This window comes from Diadema setosum, unplaced genomic scaffold, assembly GCF_964275005.1.
Source record: "Diadema setosum unplaced genomic scaffold, eeDiaSeto1 scaffold_34, whole genome shotgun sequence".
NCBI classification, from domain to species: Eukaryota; Metazoa; Echinodermata; class Echinoidea; order Diadematoida; family Diadematidae; genus Diadema; species Diadema setosum.
The window spans coordinates 228,926-249,310 of NW_027307660.1; the positions used below are offsets into that span (position 1 = coordinate 228,926).

The 20,385-nt window shown below is 38.8% G+C and overlaps 1 protein-coding gene across 1 annotated transcript; it reads right to left on the reverse strand.

Annotated features, from left to right (window-relative positions):
- Positions 1 to 1,545: 1,545 nt before the first annotated feature.
- LOC140245798 (endoplasmic reticulum-Golgi intermediate compartment protein 2-like) lies at positions 1,546 to 20,281 on the reverse strand. The gene is made up of 11 exons (XM_072325312.1): positions 20,177 to 20,281; positions 13,992 to 14,247; positions 13,363 to 13,518; positions 12,233 to 12,350; positions 11,620 to 11,782; positions 9,254 to 9,341; positions 8,606 to 8,704; positions 8,018 to 8,115; positions 7,494 to 7,656; positions 6,526 to 6,611; positions 1,546 to 1,623 (listed from the first exon to the last, which is right to left on the reverse strand). Exons 2-11 carry the CDS (start codon positions 14,095 to 14,097, stop codon positions 1,546 to 1,548), a joined length of 1,155 nt encoding a protein of 384 aa, XP_072181413.1. The 5' UTR covers positions 14,098 to 14,247; positions 20,177 to 20,281.
- Between the last annotated feature and the right edge of the window lie 104 nt (positions 20,282 to 20,385).

Consider the following 20,385-nt stretch of genomic DNA (forward strand, 5'->3'; position numbering starts at 1 on the left):
ATAATTACGAAGCCCAATTTTTGCTTCAATATTACTGTTAAGGATATTGAAAACAATATGTTCACCAAAACTTTATATTTTTTATTTATATGCAAAAAAAAAAAAAAAAAAATCAATATTTTTGCATAAATTAGCATAAATTAATTAATATAAAATACATAGATTAAAATTTGAAAAATCTATTTAAAAATCAATTAACCCTGTTACCTTTATAAGCATTCCTGCTATTTCAGTTGTATTCATGATTCACAGCTTCCGTTTCATTGACTGACATACGATTCTTTGACTTACGTTCTAATTTCCATGTGATTGAAAGATATCAATTTCTGGACAGTATGGTCAGAAAGTGGACACAAGCTACATTCTGCCTCTGTAATCGCCAGATGCTCACAGTATAACAGAGTTTTTCAACGACCAATCAATGCTTTTACAGGGGAATCTTGTTGTTAAAAGGGGATGGATGTACAGTACGTGTACAACAAAACCCTCTTAAATACAGCAAAGTCATTTTGCAGGGCCAAACTTTTTATAATTCTATGTTTTTGTATGCTGATATGGTGAGAAACCCAATATGGTCCTACCAAGGCAACATGTAATGGTTTTCAGGCTTCCCTATATCATTATGTACTAGGTAACTCCACTTCCGTGAATATCTGCAACATAGTACTTGATTGCTTGAACAGCGAGAGAAGAAAATACAGTGTCAAACAAATTATCAAAAACAACAAAACCACAATAATGAGATGCCTGTTGAAAGTGAAAGAAGAATAAATTGAACATCATTAAGCTGGTGTAGCTGTACATCTTCACTGCAAACCTCGTTTTAACAAGACCTAGAAACCAGGACAATTGCTTTATCATATCAGGCTTCTCACATTACTGGGATACAAAAACAAAGAAGTATAATGACTTGGGACCTGCAAAATCACATTGATACTAAAGTTTTTTGTTTTTTTTTTTCTTTTCTTTTTAAACTTCATATCTCCTCCCTTTCTGATAAAGGTTCCTCAGTATTCCTGTTTGGATGGAATGAAAAAAAAAAAGAGAGAAAAAAAGTAAGAATTGATACCATCATGGTGCCATGATTGAGGCTCTTAGATGTAACACTGTGTGACTGTGAAGCAGGGGAAACATGTACAGTCCGACCTCTGTTATCCAGCTACCAGTATCTTGGGACTGGCACCCATTCAGAAAAGCGATTTAGCCGGAGAATGGGAGATGCAATGTTGATGTACATGTACATGTAGCTGCCGATCCAGTGGTACTTATCAATAGGTAGCATGCACAGTAACTATTGTGCAGTCTCTGCTAGCTTACTTGAAATCATAGTCTTTTCTTATTACATAAATTGAAAGCTTTGAATATAAAAGATAGAACATGTTTCTGTTGGAATATTATACGTAAATCTTGCGAGTTTGTAGGAGATATCCTCGATTTTCAAAGCACTTCTTTTTTTTTTCCATCTTCATGGTGTGAATACATCCAGATGATGGAGAACTCTGGATAACAGAGGGCCTGATGATCCAGGTTGGGTTTCAGGCCAACTCAGGAACCAGGAGATGACAACAGGGTAGGGGATGGTGGAGGCTGTGAAATCTCTAGTTGGTGGCCTGGGAGTGGCTCCTGTCAGAAGACAATGGGGAGGGGGAGGGGGAATTATTATTCCTCATGTAAACTTCTCATTGATTTGATTGATGTTGAAATTACTTTTTGATGGTAAGTAAAAATCCATGTGACTCTGATGCACAGGTGTTACGAGTCTCCAGAATTTTGCATTGTGATGTCATTCAGAGTGTAAATAGTTCAAGCCCTAACGCTGTAAAATCAGAAACATTTGCTGTAATGAAGCTTTGGCAGATTGGGGCTGAAGGCCTTTCTTTCGTGGCATGAAACTTTCGGGAACTCCTGGCCATTACAAAAAAAAAGAAAAGGATATGAGTATACAGGGCTGCACACTAACCCATTTTTTCTGCCGGTCCAACCTGTCTCTGTCGGACCGGTAAATGCCCCGTTTTACCATTTTTTACCGGTCCGAACAGAAAATTTACCGGTCAACAACGACAACCTGAAAAAACATTAAATGACTTGCAAACTCATTTTCTTGTTTGTTTTTTTTTATGGACGTCCCCCCCCCCCCCCCCACCCATGTATATTCTACAGATTAATATCTTTTGGAAAACTTGCATTATATATTGCACAAGAAATAAAAAAAAAAGAATAGGAAAAAATAGAATGTTTGTTTGTGAATTACTGTGTAAAATGATAATGAACAAATTCAGATTGTGTCAAATGCGTTTGTGACTTTTTCTAAACATCGGCGCACGAACTTGCTGCGTAACCTGCTCTTGGTGGTCAGTTGGATTGCGACGATTTAATGAATTATTTTAGCTGTGATATTTTCTGATGCACGCGCTACAAGGGGTTCTTTATTTTTCTCCCGATAATCTATTCACATTTGTGCATGCGTTCTTGAAAGGTACACGACATGCAGGGCCGAATTCGCAATCCTTTTTTGCGCCCATTTCCACCTCAAATATTAGCGGGTTTGTGACAATTTCATAAATTACTTCGGCTGTAATATTTTCTGATGCACGCGCCAAAAGGGGTTGAAAATGCGTCCTTTATTTTTTCCCGATAAACTCTTCGAATTTCGTAAGTGTGTTCTTAAAAGATGCACCACATGGCCGAATTCATGATACGTTTTGCGCCTATTTCTATTTTCTTTTTGTGATGCTCGCACCGGCTAGAATGGTTGATAATGCGTCCTTTATTTTTCTCCCCATAATCTCTTCGCATTCCGTACGTATGCATTCTTTAATTGATAAAGGTATACGACACGGCCGAACTCACGTCATTAATATCAGCGGGATTGCGATGATTTTATGAATTTAATTCATAAAATCATCGCAATCCCGCTGATATTTGAGGTAGAAATAGGCGCAAAAAGGATCGTGAGTCTCACGATCCTTTTTGCGCCTATTTCTACCTCAAATATCAGCGGGATTGCGATGATTTTATGAATTACTTCGGCTGTAATCTTTTATGATACACGCGCCAAAAGGGGTTGAAAATGTGTCCTTTATTTTTCCCCGATAAACTCTTCGCATTTCGTAAATACGTTCTTAAAAGATATACGACACGGCCAAAAATCATGATTCTTTTTGCGCCTATTGTTTCCTCAAACTTCAACGGGATTGCGATGATTTCATGAATTATCATTCGGCTGTAATCTTTATGATGCACGGGCCAAAAGGGGTTGAAAATGTGTTCTGTATTTTTCTCCAAATAATCTCTTCGCATTTGGTACATGCGAATACGACACGGCCGAATTCAAGATCCTTTTAGCGCCTATTTCTACATCAAAATAATATCAGCCAGCCGAATTGTGGCGATTTCATGAATTACTTCGGATGTAATCTTTTGTGATGCACGCACCAGCTATATACTGGTTGAAAATGCGTTCTTTATTTTTCTCCCCATAATCTCTTCGCATTCCGTACATGCGTTCTTTAAAGGTACCTGTATACGACACGGCCGAATTCACGATCCTTTTGGCGCCTATTTCTACCTCAAATATCAGCGGGATTGCGATGATTTCATGTATAACTTCGGATGTAATCTTTTATGATACACGCGCCAAAAGGGGTTGAAAATGTGTCCTTTATTTTTCCCCGATAAACTCTTCGCATTTCGTAAATGCGTTCTTAAAAGATACACGACACGGCCAAAAATCATGATTCTTTTGCGCCTATCGTTTCCTCAAACTTCAACGGGATTGCGATGATTTTATGAATTATTATTCGGCTGTAATCTTTATGATGCACGGGCCAAACGGGGTTGAAAATGTGCCCTGTATTTTTCACCCAATAATCACTTCGCATTGCGTACATGCCTATCTACGTCACTGCCGAATTCACGATCCTTTTAGCGCCTATTTCTACATCAAATATCAGCGGGATTGCGATATGTCATTAATTATTTCGTCTGTAATCTTTTGTGATACATGCACCAGAAGGGTTGAAAATGCGTTCTTTATTTTTCTCCCGATAATTTCTTCGCATCTGTGCATGCGTTTTCAAAATTATACACTGCATGCAGGGCCGAATTTGAGATTCTTTTTGCGCCTATTATTGTTATCTCAAATTCCAAGGGGATTGCGAATTTTCATGAATCACTATTCGGGTGTAATCTATATGATGCAAACGCCAAAAGGGGTGAAAATGTGTCCTTTATTTTTCTCCCGCTAATCTTTTCCCATTTCGTACGAGCGTTCTTAAAAGGTATACGTCACGGCCGAATTCACGATCCTTTTTGCGCCTATTTCTACCTCAAATATCAGCGGGATTGTGGCGATTTCATGAATTACTTCAGATGTAATCTTTTGTAATGCACGCACCAGAAGGGTAAAAATGTGTTTTTTATTTTTCTCCCGATAATCTTGTCGCATTTGTGCATGCGTGTTTGATAACCAACACGGCATGCAGGACTGAATTCAAAATCCTTTTTGCGCCCGTTATTTCCTCAAATTTCAACGGGATTGCGTTGATTTCATGAATTGTTATTCGGCTGTAATCTTTTATGATGTACTCACCAAATGTGTCCTTTATTTTTTTTTTTCTCTCCTCTATAATCTCTTCGCATTTCGTACATAAGCTTTTGAAAGATACGACGCGGCCGGTCGAATTCATGATCCTTTTTGGGACGATTTCTACCTCAAATATGTAAGCGGGACTGCGATGATTTTATGATTTTTTTCTCCCTAGTATTATCTCTTCACATTTTGTGCATGCGTTCTTAAAAAGTACACGAAAGGGCCGATTTCGTGATCCTTTTTGCGCCTATCTTCATTATGAGACCATTCTGAACGAATGAAAATATTCATCTGTGAAATGACTGTGTAAAATGAAAATAAACGCAATCAGATCCATTTACTGTATCGTTGAATATCGAATGTCTTTTTACTTTTTCTAAAAATCAACACAAGTAAATTAGTTCTAACATAACTGCCACGCTGCTGCGAAGCCGGGATCGGATTGATCTTGCGTTAAAAAATCATGAGCAAAATGACTCAGAAATGCGTGCGCTTCTATCAATGCTTCTTGTCTGGCATGACCGCCGATCGCAAGCAAACGAAAAGCAATTACGCTGTTCTATACATGCTTTGCATGTATTGCATTGCATGGCAGTGCGTGAACAGCGCCAAATGCGCAAGCGAGCGCGAATAACTGGTCGACTGCTAGTGCTCAAAACTAATATGTTTACTGTACAAATTGGACCGGTAGACATAAACGAAAACTTGCGTAAAACTTGTTGAACAGTGCGATATCTTGCCTTCTGTTTCTTCCTGATAGGGGCTGCTCTTTTTCTTTCTACTGACCCCACCAATGCTTTTTTCTTACTGGTCATGTCGGACCGGTAACTTGTGGATTTCCTGAAAAGTTACCGGTCCGACAGTGACTTTTACCGGTCTTTGACCGTCGGACCGGCGCCAGTGTGCAGCCCTGGAGTATATTACATGTAATGCTGACTAGTAAAACAGGCATTCGTTGAACATAAAATGCTGGTCGACATAAAGCACACAACAAAACTGAATGCTCACTACTATACATGTGCAGTTAAGATAGAGAAGAAAACAAACATTAATCATATTTGATTGTGTGCTACCTCCAACTGTTTCAACACCTCAACTTCCTTGTACATTGTACAGAGCAATGTACTGGCATTTAATGCCTTGTGTACATAAAAAACGCACTTGCGCATTTTACTTTTGCTAATCTTGGCTTCTCACAAAATTCACGAAAGTCTGATGCATGCAAAAAAGTCTGGTCTTACAGTATGGCATGCGCCTTCTTCAGAAGACATTTTATTCTACATAACTCCTCCCTTCACTGGTGAATTAAATGGGCACTCTGCGGGAAGATGAATGCTAATATGGTCACATTATCAAGTTCGTTGTGTGCTTTGAGAAAACCCCCAAAGCTGCATTAATTGTGCACACTGTCTTTTAAGTCCCTGGAAAAAGAAAGAATTAAAAATATGTGTTTCTTGATGGCCTGGCTGAAATGCTCCCAAAAGAATGGAGTGCGTACATGCTCACTGACTGTGGAATGAGGTGCGACATTTGCCTTTGTGTGCGTGTAATGGGTAAACCATGTTGGTCCTGGTTTTGATTCCTTGCGTATGTACGTATTGAGAAGTCAAGCATAATCCCCTATTCTTTCAATCTCATCATACAGAATCAAGCACGTTAGGCACATAATGACTGCTTTTATAATGGAAGATAAATCTGGCCATACCTTTGAAGTCTTGTTCTTTTTTACACTGGCTTGCTATATCGAGCTAGTCGTGCACTAGACATGCGTAAAAAGATAAAAATAATAATCCTCTGCAATACTGTGCATAACCACTTATATTTTTTAACAGGTTATGTTTGGTAATACTGTAAATATAGAAATTGTTTAGATTTCAAATGTCATGTCCCTACATGTAGAATCCTTTGATTTTGTGCTACTGTGCAGAACCCACCTTTTTATCTGCATTTCTGGCTTTCAATCTGTCGAATCTGCAGCATATCACATCCATGAAAAATCCCATCAAATTATTGATGATACCTGGATTTAAAAGAATTAAACATGAGAAAAAACACCACATAAACTTTCATCCAATACAAACAGTAAATATAATTCCAACAGCTCTCATCAATAGAACCAATTAGACTTTTGTATTCAAACTCTCATAGAGCATGATATTCGTAACTTACAATCATTAATTTACTGTTGGCATTTTCATGACAATTCCGCTAATCATCAGCCGCAGCCAAGAGTCATTTCTCGTGTGAATGCACCCGACAGGAAACATGGTTTCCATGGTACCATCACCTCTTTCAGGTCAGAGTTACATCCCATGACATGTGACATACCTCCACCAAACCTTCACACAGCCCAAGCTCATCAAAGCTGAGAAACTACAGATTTGTTTATTTGCTTGTTTTGAAGAAGCTATTCAACAATACTAAAAACTTGAATGATTGATACAACTTGTAACTTCATTACACAATTTCTGCTGCTCAGATTCTACAGATATTTCAAGATACCATGAAAATTTGTAATTGTGGGAAGATCAATACTAATTCGTTGGTTGAGAATGAGGGTGTTAAGTTGCCACTTAACCCATAGTGTTTGAGATAACTCAAAGCCCTTCTCATTTTCAACAGACATAATGTGGCAATTTGAAATGTCCTTTCAGTGTTCACATAAAAGCCTATTTTCTCCAAACTTGACTGTACAGTACCTAAAGTGGAAATACACATGCTAACGACATTGCAAAATTATGATGAAAAACACAATACATTCTTTTCATTGAATAAAAGTCTTCCTCCTTTTTCCAGAAAAAAACCCAAAACAAACAAACAAAACAAACAAACAAACAAGAAACTCAGCTAGACTAATATGCTTGGTGCCACTTGGGTATAATGATGTGGCAACATTTCTCACCTGATGTGGCAAAGACCCCTCCAACTATGCCGCACAGCCGAACGAGAAGCTTCCAGATTGGGTCATATGTCTCTTTGACGGATATCACTAACGATGTCAGCTCGTACTTGAAGAAGATCCCCGATACGCCATGGCTGCCCTTATGGTGGTTGATGGCACGTTCCTTAGAGAGAGAGAGAGTGCAAATGGGTGGGAGGTGGAGAGATTGCCAGTGCTATAAAGACAACAATCTTATCAAACAACTAATACCAAGTATTCACCGTGTGACACTCACTGCACAAAATTGTATATACAGTCAGCTGACAGCAGTCAGCTCATTACGAAGATACAGAACTTCAGTCAGTTGTAATGGTATAGAAGTAAGTATAAATGAAATATACTTATGGGGCAAAATATGTAGGTATGGAGAGCGTACACTGTCATGTAAAATGCGATTCATAGCTTTTTCATCACAATGAAACATATCTGAATCCGTTCTTGTAAATATTTCTAAGCCAAGTACAAGATTTAAATGGCACACTTACTTGTTCTGTGACTGCAAACTGGTGTGTGTTTGCACGGGCCGCCCTCGTGTTTACTTTGGTCGGCACGATTTGGATGAAATATTGATACAGTTGAAGACCTGGAGGAGACACCAAGATTGACAGGATATTGGTATTCTTATTCAGCTAAAGTACTCTTTATTCCTGTGGTGAATTTATTAAAAAAAGATTAATTAATGCAAATATGACAAAACACTGCACAAATTAATATGAAGCACCAACAAGAAGAATAATTTTGTTATTGTGTGTAAAAGAAATTATTTGAACATTTATCTATACACACTTTTTCCATTCATATATCAATCAGATAAACATAGCACTTGATTGAAAAATCTAATAACGTTTTTCATGCAGTCCCTGTTCCAAACGTCACATCTGGATTAATTTTTGTAAAATGTGACAATGTCTCCAACAGCTGACAGTACAGTCAATGCTCAAAAACACATCTTCAAAATGGTCATAATGGCTGCCACTGATGAAATTTAACCCAATCGAGACTACTACTCTGTGCATCAATGTTGTGCAATCGATCTTGGCTAGGAGAGAGTCAAACCTTTTTGTGACACTTACTTTCATTTGTTATCTTCACATCTCCGTCCAGCGGATTCACAATTCCCTTCACGGGAGTCCCGAACGAGAAATGATTGATCCGGTGAGAAAAGTTATATTCTGAGGAAAGATGGCAAGCATGAATGAATATTCATATTTTCTGATGCATTTTTTTTCTTCATATTTTATCATTCTATGCGCTTGTATGCAATTTGTGAACCATAGCAACTCCATCATTACTAAGTATTTATATGTAGAGAATATACATTATAACCCATTAAATCTTTATATACACTGTAGCCATCTTTTTGCAAATACATTAAAAATTCACACTACCATGGTAATGAAATATGATGTCTGAGATGTACTTGTTGGACAAAAAAAAACAAAACAATTAAGCAACACAACAAAGCAATGACATTTTATTCCAATGTTCCCTGTACTTCTCTGAGAAAAAGACTAGGGGGTTGTTTGGGGTGGAGGAAGGAGGTAGAATAGATAATATTTTCTCCTCTAACCTGTGAATTATAAATCAACAAACAAGCAAAATATGCTCTTTTCCTATTGGGAGTGCCAAAATTTTATTTCATATAAACTTTCACATACAGTAAGGCCAAGGTTTTACTAATTTATCAATAAAACATTTACATTCACATAATTTTCACTTACTTGCTGGATCTATCATTAGTGCTAGATGTGCATGTCCCCTGGGGTGGGGTATACTCTTGCCAATGGTTACGTGGAAATTACCAGCAACCTATTTGAGAGAGAGTGGAAGAAACGGATGTCAACTACAAAGAGGATATCACACATTGCACAGTGTATAAGAAGATGAGTGTTACTATGACAACAAGTACGTTTTTCAATTTCTCCATCAATTATTTCATCTTTGCTCTAGTACAGTCAAACTGTGAAGTTTTTTTCTTTCTTTCTTTCTGTACTTATTGTACAATGTACTTAGTCTCAGCATTTCATCCCTGTCTTAAAGGGAAGTTATAGCATTGGTGGAGATGATGAAGTGAATTATGAAGTAATAGAGAGCATACCATTAAAAGAGGAATTCAAAGTTTATTTAGATGAAAATCGGTATTGGAATGGCTGAGACATCACAAAAAAAAAAAAAAAAAAATGATCCTAATAAAAAGTGGGTCCATCTTTAATTAGGATTGCTCTGTTTTGGATATTTCAGCCATCTAAAAACCAATTTTCATCAAATAAACATTGTATTCCTCTTGGAATTACATACTCTTTCATATTTCGTAAGAGGTTTCTCGTTATCTCACACAAAAAAATTAGAAATTGAAGTTAGATCTCAACCAAAACTATGCCATCCCTTTATGCTCTCCTACATAGAATACTTTTCATTGTCTTTCAACCATACCTGGTATAGAGTGTTTACTGCAGTTTTTTTAATAGCAGATTGTAGAGACCTTTAAAACAATGTAAGTGCAGTAAAACTTGTCCCCAAAAACAGAGTCCATCCTAATTTACAGAAATGCAGAAAGTGCAAAATGAGGTAATCTCAAGCGTGGTAGGCAATATATCATGTGATATCATCTCAGTTTCAGCAGATTGGATTGGGAAGTCCTGAGCACCATGTGGCACATTTCCTCATAGCTGTCACAAGTACCACTGAATTTAACCTCTTGGCTCTTTATGCGCCATGGCGGAAACCTCCTGTGTGCCTCATTATTCAGAGACACAAACTTAGTCATGCTTCGAGAAAACATGTTGTTTTTCAAAGCTATGTTACCCCTATAGATTTCTGTTAAGCTGGACAAATAGTGAGTTACGTTGTAGAGAAAACGTCACGCTTTGCTTTGATGTAAATTGCATGATTTCACAATTTCAAATGACCAGTAGCTACATAACTGTAAAATCATGACTTTTGTCCACAAGACAGTGACAGGAACTTAGAATTTAAGCGCAAATCCGGAAAGGAACACCGATTGATAAACAATCACTACATAAAATGCAAGTTATATGTGAGAGGAACGAAGGCGTGAGAAACGCTTTCATTGTACTACGGCATTTGGGAATTATTGATTGGTTTGGGTGGATTTGTGCGTCTGAGCAGAATATGCAAAGTTGGCACGCCGTCGACTGAGTCAGACGTGCGAACGTGGCACATAAAGAGAACGTGGCACATAAAAGACGAGTCCAGAGTATACTCGAGAAAGGGTCTACGGGAAATGTAAGTTGTAGCAAAATCAGTCTGTCCTCAACGGGCTAAGCTTAAGCTAAGATTGTTTGTTTGTTTTTTGTTTTTTCGCATAAACATGCCACAATATGGAAGTGCAGTTAATCTAGGGGTGCACTTTATATGTTGACATATCATATGTGACCGTGCATCACAAAACGAACAAAAAGTCACACATACTGATTTTGTGTGAGGACTGAAAATAGGTGAAATGGGTCAACCTAGCCGATCTTGACTTTTTCATATTTTCTGAAAGAGCAAGTCTTCTGCATTACGATAAAATTTGGGATAATAAAACGAGCAGGAAAGTGTGGTTTTTAGTAGTTTATCTTGCAGTTTTTTGGTTGAAAAGTGTGATGTTTCTTTAGAGTCCCCTTACCATTTCTTAAAAACCTTGTACACACTCTAAACTGTCAATTCTAATAACTTTTGAAAGGATGTTGCTACTGCTCTGAAAGTTGGCATTGATTATAAACAAAATGTGTTAATTAGGCCTGCTAAATTTCAGTTTAATCTGATAATCCCTTCATTGTTGTTACTCTGGTGGTTTACATCCTGTTTTTTTGTCCCATTCATTGCACAGCCAGCACGGATTGGTACAGTAAACATCTAGCGGTTGAATAGACACTGTACTTCAGAGCCTCTTTTCTCAGTTCACACTTTTTTCGAGTGTGTGCTTTCTTTCCAATATTTAAATAGGTTAGGAGAGTCCATTTGATTTGAGTTATACATTCACTTTAAAGCTTAGAGTCTGCTCTTTCAGAAAATACTTTTAAATAAATTTCATGTCTGGCGACTTTGTGTTCATTTTGTGATGCAGGGTCACGTATGGTACCTTGTTTGTTATGAGGGAGCCATGCAAACGGCAGGCATCAGGCTTGCCTGCCTTGGCTGATCTCTTGGGATGTGCTGCTGGTCTACTATCAAAGCCAGACTGGAAGAGGAGATCTTGTATAGCGTGTTCCTCGCTCAACGCTCTACGCACTGTCTTCAGAGTTCTACAAAGTGACATTAGGATATATGACTTGGTCAATACACAATCTCAGCTCCAGTTATTGATTGTTTTCCCTTTCTAAGAACTTCAAACACTTCTGTCAGAAAAAAAGTCTTATTAGAGAATCTTGAAAAGATAAATGTGAAAACAGACCTTTTTTTGAAAGATAAAAAATTGAATATATACATAAAGGAACAAGTTATCTAGCAGGATGTCATACAGTTTTCAAAAATAGACTATTACTACCAAAGTATGATGACTTAAACACCTTTAAAAAGTCCAGTGCCAAATCAACTTAAACCCAATACCCAAACACAACAAAAACACCAACAAAATATCAGGGATTCAGTTCTTGGAAACTTAGGTCTTTCTCGTCACACAGGAGTACAAGACGTGTGTAGAGAAAAAAGAGCTAAACCAGCAAATTGTATTCATGGACCCCTAATCTACATACTTGTGCCACCTCTCTTCTTCTGGTGTCATGTCAAAAACTGTTGGTTCCTCATTGAGTCTGCCACTGAATTTGAACATTGCGGAGTCCCCAGCCGAATCTAAGACATCTGCTCCTATGTCTGACGGAAAGGGAGAGAAGGAAATAGTTATCTGCATGTGACCCAGTATCACAAAACTCACAAGAAAAGTGGCCTGACATGACATTTTAATCAAGATAGAATGCTGACAGCTCAGGACAAGATTCTCAGCCTTAAAATGTTATATAACTCATCAAGAGTAGATGTTGTTACCCCATCATAATAAAAGATGAAAAAATACCTACATGTGAAAGCTAGTTTAGAGAAAAGATGCTTTCACAACATTGATCCTCCATTTGTTGTACGCAACGAAAAGGAGATCAAAAACTATAGCAACCACTATAGACAATTTCAACATTTCATAAACAAATACAGTACATTATGTAATACATCCTTCACACGTAATGTACAAATGATGAAGAATAGTAGAAAGACTGCAGACATGGTATACAAAACAAAATACAAGTTGATACTTTTAACAACAAATATTTTAGTAATTTATCTTCAGGTATGCTCTATGCTGTATGGTTAGAACATTTCCTTCATAGTATTTTCATGCATCAACTTGCTAACATGGTATGTATACCATGAAGTCTCAGAAACCACATATCTGTGGTCTTGTATTGTAGACAGGTATCTTTATTGCAATTTTCATAATTTTCCCTGGTGTTTCAAATTACACAGTGGCAAAAAGTGTTTTGTTGCTCACATTACTGATTATTTGTTTTGATTGTAGAAATTTCCAAACCTGATTACAACAAATTCTGAAAATAAAAGCTCCACATTCTCTCACAAATTTGTTAATTCATTTATTTATTTTTTTTTTTTTTACATTCATCTCTGATTTCATGCAGACTAATAATGAATTTACAGAGTTGATGTACAGCTGTAACCTTTTTCCAAATATCATGCAGTGAAATTAAGACATTATGAGCCAATAACAAGAATATAATTTTGTGACGAAAAAAGACCTACAATTCTGCAGTGCTCAGATATTCATGTGGGGATACACAGTTGTGCAGGATGAATATTGAATGCTTGAAAGAATACTTACAGTCACATTTCATGGCAACTGTGATGTCAATGTTGATCTGCAACTTGCTGTCAAAGTCTGTGTCCACGTCATACTCATACCTCATCTTGGTGTCCAGGTAGTACTGAAATTCCGAGATGACCAGTCCCAGAATCAGGACAGAGGTCAGAATGGACACTAAGGGGAGGGTGGGGAGGGTGGGGGCAACAGAGGGAGAGAGAGAGAGAAAGATGATGATGATGATGATGATGATGACAACATCCGTCCACAAATGTATGCGTGTCTAAGACATTGAACTTATGCAGTATCTTATGACAGTGGTGACAAATTTCAAAGCTAGGGTAGACAATTATGTAGTTGTGAGTCAAGTGATCGGGAGGCTAGACCTACACAAGGCCTTTTTGGCATTTAGGGCATTTCTGGAACTTCTGGCATTTCTGTGACTTGTCTGCAAGTTCTTTACATGATGAAGAAAAACAAAAATTCATGACTCAATGTATGCTGGTTGTTCCATTCTAATTAGAAAATGTAAAGACCGAGTATCCCATCTGGAGTCTCCTTTCATCCACCTTCGTGTCACTGAACTAATTATCATAAAATATTGGTACTTTGTTGTATTTTTGTCTGCCATCTCATCCTCCCACACTCACCTGTCCCGCCCGTTGACGTCGTCTCGACATAGTCCTCTGGAACCTTCGGGAATGCATCCAGCTCCTTCACCACCTTCAGGGTCTGCTTCCTGTTCAGCCTCCTCATCTTCAGTCTGCAGAGTCAAAAGCAACCCTACGAGAGAATTAGCGCAGAGTAGGATCCTGTTGTACGGAGCTTGCTGTTACAGAACCAGGGATTTCGGAATCTTGTGGGAAATGGGCCGACCCAGGCATCTACACTCTGCTTCCACCATCTCTGGATAAAGAAAAATACATACATCGTACATCAGTTCAAGCTGATGTCTGGACAGTGCTGCGCCATTAAAAGAACATCGTTCGGAGATGGATAACCAGTCACAATAGTTAAGGTTCAAGCAAACTTTATTATGCTCACGCAACACAAACTGCCGGCCGAAAGGGGCGAAGGTTGCACAACAAAAATTTAACATACTTCTCAAACACTGCCCGTAAGAGGGTAGTATAACACACTCGCGCAATCACTTTCTTCTTTCTGTCTTCTTCTACATATCAGAAAGGAAAACACTTGACATTCGAATAATCACGCACATTCAATATGCCAGGAATGTGTGTGGAGTTAAGCCAGTCAAACTTCCGACTAATTGCATGGATAGGTAGACCACATTACGAACACTCCGTGATGTGATAACATTAACACAAACACTACCCCGATAGAGACACAATGTCTCCAAAAGCGTGTATGAACTAACAACTAACTGTAATATAAAACATTAACTTTACATTAGCTGTAATCAGCACTGCTATACAGTACATACATGTATACCCACTCATTGGAGCAACAGTCAGAATCCTGTGCATACAAGCATAACAATCTACGCTTGACATGAGCCTTCATGTGCATTCTACCAATTATAAAAAGTAACACTAAATACAACTGCAAAACCAACTACCTTACGCTGTAAAAACCAGCAAATATTTCACAATATCAACTATCAAATACATACCTAACTCACTCACATTCTACCCTTTTCTCACAACATAAAACATTACTATTGTACATAAGTACCATGATCTCCACATTCTCATTCACTCTTTTGTTACAACACTACCAAACACTGTACATGAACATACAGCTGTAATCACTTTTCTTCTGATGGAATGTGAAACAACAGTACATAAACACCACACCGTAGCTGTCTTTCCTTTACAGTCCCCCAAAGAAACACAATTAATGCTGTCAGAACCAAATAGATGACCAACTATAGGCCCCAAAAGGACAAAAACAAAAATCCCTAGATCAATCAAATTAAAGCATAAACACATTACAGATTAAGTAAACAATATATGGGTGGCATGGATACAACAATGGTGTGTATGCATTATAATACATGTCGTACCTGAGACTCGTATTCGAATCGGTATGAGTAAGACACACATGTACATGAAAACCGCTGAGAATAATCACTCACCTGATGTAACAATATCAAAACCTTAGTGTCATCATCAACTTATCATGTAAGTTATCACTACAAAATGTACAACCCTTTGGCATATACCAAACAAAACAACTGAAAACGATACGTTCAGTAAAAAAAAAAATGTTGCATATGAAAACAAATTATCAGAAATAAACAGAGATCAAATACACCTGTATTATACTTTTGCAAACATACTCCAACTTCCGAACCATATGTTGTCCTTAAAGTGTATCACTATATGAACTGCTTGGTACAGATGCATCAAAAACGGAATCCTACATCAACGTCACTCCATACAGTATGACCCGACACATGGTTCTTACATATCAAAAAAGGGGAAGGATGAGCTACATGAGGTACACATGTACATCAAAACTATGTGCTATGTACAATGTGTTATCATACATATCATGTAGGCTTTATATAATTACAAATTATCATCATACATACATTCATCTTTTCTTTATCAAAAAACCTGTTACTGATATGCTACCCTTGCATGTGCAACAAAAAAAAAAATCAAACGAGCATCATACATACGTATAACAAAAACTCACCTCTCCTACATGTGTGCAATATGTATTTGACATAAGACACAGAAAATGACTCTAAGAATCATACACATTGGGCAAAATGAATGGCAAAAACACAAACATAAAAATGCTGACTTAAACTTACTGAGTTGCCATCAAAACTATCATGTGTATGCTACATACAAATAAAAAGATAAACATGTAATTCGAATTTGCACAACTTGCTATGTGCAAGTCACCTGGCTGCTTACATGATGTATACTACAACAACATGGACTTGCATCCAATAACAATATACATGTACATGTACTGTTTCTGTACATTACATTGACTCAGAATCAATGCAAAATACTTAAAACCATGACAGGAATACCAGTACACTGTATTATCAAGTTTGTAATATCCTTAAACAAAAAATAATAATACATGCATGGATTCATTCCATACAATCACAAAAAAAAAAAAAAAAATGAACACGAGTTTTAAATCTCAGAGTGCCGTAAATATCAAGAGATGCAGAACTACACAATTCACACACAACTTCACTCATTGTCAGAAAAAAAAATTCAAATGTAATTAACATAATTGGTCAACTAAAATTTACAATATTACCTTGGGCATAAAACATAATGAATCACAAACTTATACATCGCAAGTTTGTTTCTCACTTCGAAACACTAATTACACGTACGTTAGACATTGTGGTAAAAAAATATTCCATAAACTTAAAAATCCTTTGGTATTTCAATGAAAACAGTCCGTTCATCCTATTACATACACAAATATATGAATTTAACAAAACTGATAAAGGTGAAGTAGTATATAACACATAATTCAAGTAACAAATCAGAGTCCAGAAACATCCGATAGCCGAGGTCACAAGTGGAGGTTATCAACTTCTGGATAAACAGTCAATGTCGGGAGGACGGCCAGGAGGGGGCCCTACAAGCAAGCACGTGTAGTGACCTGGTTGAGGGTGAGGAGCAATGTCTGAGGTTGGAGACATCACAGGTGTGGTAAGATGAAGACGACGGGCAGTAATCTTCTCGCCCCGTGGAAAGCGAGATGTACCTCCAGGAGTGGAGGCATTGGTGAAGGCACGGGGTTCACTGGATGCATCTGGGGGGCGCCCAGGAGGGTCATTGATCTTGATAATGCGAGGATGGTCGGGGGGCCCACTGTGTCGATGAGGAGTGGTAGTGCTACCAACACTGATGTTTGGAACATCCACAGGAAGCTCATCAGGGGGTGAGGTGTCCAAGGAACACTGGTTGACATCTGAAGATGGCTGACATGCTGGCCAGCCACAGAGATGACGAGGTGTGGCTAGGGCATCACAGGAATCATCATCAGTGACATCAGGGATGGTGCCATTCATCTCAGGGGTGCGAATGATGGCTAGCTCAGACTGGGCTAGACACTGACGTGCAGGTTCAGCGTCCTGGGAACAGGGGCGTAGGCCTTTGCCTTGGTGGTGACTGTTGCTGGCTGGTGAAGGTTCGGTCACATCATCAGGGATGGATGAAGGTGGGTTGTACCGGGGAAGGCTGAGAGACATTGAAGGCGTACGGGACAGCCAAATATCTGCCTCTGATGTAGGATCAGGACCATAGGTGTACGAAGGTCCATCACCAATTGTGATGCGGCGCTTCGCGGGACGGATGGTAATGTCGTGTAACACTATGAACGGAATGCCTGCCTCAACTAAAACATCCGGAGAGTCAACAACTAACCCTTCAAAGAGAAATGCCTTCCCATCTCTTGTGAGTGTAAGGCACGTCCCTCCAATGATTGCATACGGTGAAGAACGGTCAACTGAATAAGCCTTGGAAGAGTCCGTTAAAACACCTCCAAGACTCTTAAACACTGAATAGCCAATCAAGTTCTGTGGAGAACCGCTGACAAGAGTAACCCGGACACTCTGTTGGCCATGGTCAAGATCAATGTAGGGAGACATACAGGCCTTTTCAGGCAACACTGAGGGACTAGCTACTGGAGACTGTGGCGACTGATCAACCCGGCAGTGGAACTCATCCGACTCCGATGAGCCACGATTATAGCAGTAAGAATTGTCTTGAAACCCTATTGACCTGTCTAAATCTGACATATCCTTTGCATCTCCAAGACTAGTACAGTCTGAATCAGCAACACATACCCTAGCAGACAAGCAGACGATATCTGTAGACAAAAAACTGTCATGAAGATCATCAAAACATTCATCAACTTCTGAGAAATCACTTTCTGAATCTAGCTCATCATAATCATCCAGATAATTGTCATATGGACACAGGGAATCAGAGTAGCCAAGGACAGACGCCACTTGGCGAGCACATGTAATGATATCTCTTTCATGCTCTGGTAGGAATGAGCAATCACTGATGTGATGCTGGTTCGGGCGATTGGCCACGAGACAGATTGGGCAACTGTGAACTGTATGTCTAACATTAGAACGACTGGACTCACTAACACCAAGACTACTCATACACATAGGGACAGGACGAGGAGTAATGCTACATGAACTTGGATTGACGCCATCACACCGAGTAGCATGCAATACTAGATCCTCATGGGGACGAGGTTGGTTAGGGTCCCCGAAGGGCTTATCACAACTGTCATAACTTTCATCATAATCGTCACAGAAATCATCATAATCAAGACCGACATAATCATCCTCAGTCATCCATTCATTGCTTTCATTTCTTTTGATTTGAATTGACTCAGAATCGCAAACACTGTAAGGTACCTGGTACATTGTACTTCTGGTTAGAATACTGGTACTGGTAGGGGCGGCCTCTCTCTCGGGCCTGGGTGCGAGGTCGTTGCCTCAAGAGGGGACAGGGAACAGCCATTCAAGGGCTATGTATGGGACTACAGCAGATGCGAGCAAACCATAACTACCTATCACGACACGTTTTGCCGACCGACTGGCTGCCATATCATGCATAAAATCCATCGGTAACGAGGGAAGAGCAGGGTACTTGATCCCATGTAGCTGCCACCACGCCATTAAAAGAACATCGTTCGGAGATGGATAACCAGTCACAATAGTTAAGGTTCAAGCAAACTTTATTATGCTCACGCAACACAAACTGCCGGCCGAAAGGGGCGAAGGTTGCACAACAAAAATTTAACATACTTCTCAAACACTGCCCGTAAGAGGGTAGTATAACACACTCGCGCTGTACCCTCTCCTCTCAAACCTGTCTGCCGTAGATGTGAAGTTTGAAGATGGCACAGACAACTAAGCACACCAAGCTCCACAGGGAAACTGGTTATAAAGATTTACAGAAAGATTTACGAACAAATCTTGCGCCATGCACACGATCATAAAATTCATAATAGGTACGTAGACTATGGTAACAATTGCTTGCTGGCCTACATTGTACAACGGGCGCAATATCCAGTCTGACTCTTAATTTTTCTGAAGTCCAGCTAACTTGAGGAGTACAGCGTTTGTTTGTCCCTTCCTCGACCGATCCCCATAACACGCCAGGCCCACTTAAGATTCTGTCTCATGTGGAAAATCTGCTAAGAGTGCAGGTTAACTAGAGTAGTACTAGTAGTAACAGTTAGAAGTGGTATACACAGCCCTGTCACGGTAGACCTTTACTACTTTGCATGGCATTGCGTCTATTCAAAAAAGCTAATGAGTAAAAGTGTTGGTGGGCTTACTTAACCACAGTTTCTTTCATTTTACATTTTTAGCAAACTATTAAACAATAACATTTAACTTGATTTAGACGGTCTAATCACATTCACACTAAACCAAAACTGGCCTCGCTAGCTGCCTCTAGCAAAACGAAATTAACTTTGATGAGGTCTAACGACGAACGTTAGCGCCCTGGCCTTGGCCTTGGCCTACTAGGCATCAGCTGATCGTCATGTCAATTCATAATGTAAAAACTTTATTCTTGACTCCTAGATCCTCTATTAAAAAAAAAATCATGAGAATAGTCTTTACCTTTAACAGAACTTTGAACTGAAGCGAATGCCTACTTCTATAACATATCCGTTTAATAACCCATAAACATAATGGATCACATAACACAAATATCAATATATGGGACCGATCATATTTGACAACACTAGCTAGATCGACATAGAGTTTCTACAACAATCTCACTACAAATAAACCTATAATATCTAGAGTTATGTCTTCTCCTCACGTATATCGGGTCAATGCAAATATATTTACCAGTAAAAATGGCTCTATGTAGATCTTGGTTATGGCTGCACAGCCACATGTAGCTATTTTCGATCGCTCCGGGCAAAGCTTGTTCAGGTTCCGCCTGTGTGAAATGTATGACGTGTCTCACGCGTGCTGACTGAGTGCTAGCTAGGTAGGATAGCTAGCTCGCCGCGGCGGCTTTCTCTGGATCTCCTCGGGAAAGATACGGCCGATCA

Bases quoted from the DNA above. Each gene is read 5' to 3' on its own strand.
- LOC140245798 (XM_072325312.1), bottom strand. From the start codon at position 14,097: ATGAGGAGGCTGAACAGGAAGCAGACCCTGAAGGTGGTGAAGGAGCTG. The intron at 12,351-13,362 runs GTAAGTATTCTT...CCTTTCCGTCAG, and splicing joins AGTTGCCATGAAATGTGACT to ACATAGGAGCAGATGTCTTA. The intron at 8,705-9,253 runs GTAAGTGAAAAT...ATCTTTCCTCAG, and splicing joins ACTAATGATAGATCCAGCAA to AATATAACTTTTCTCACCGG.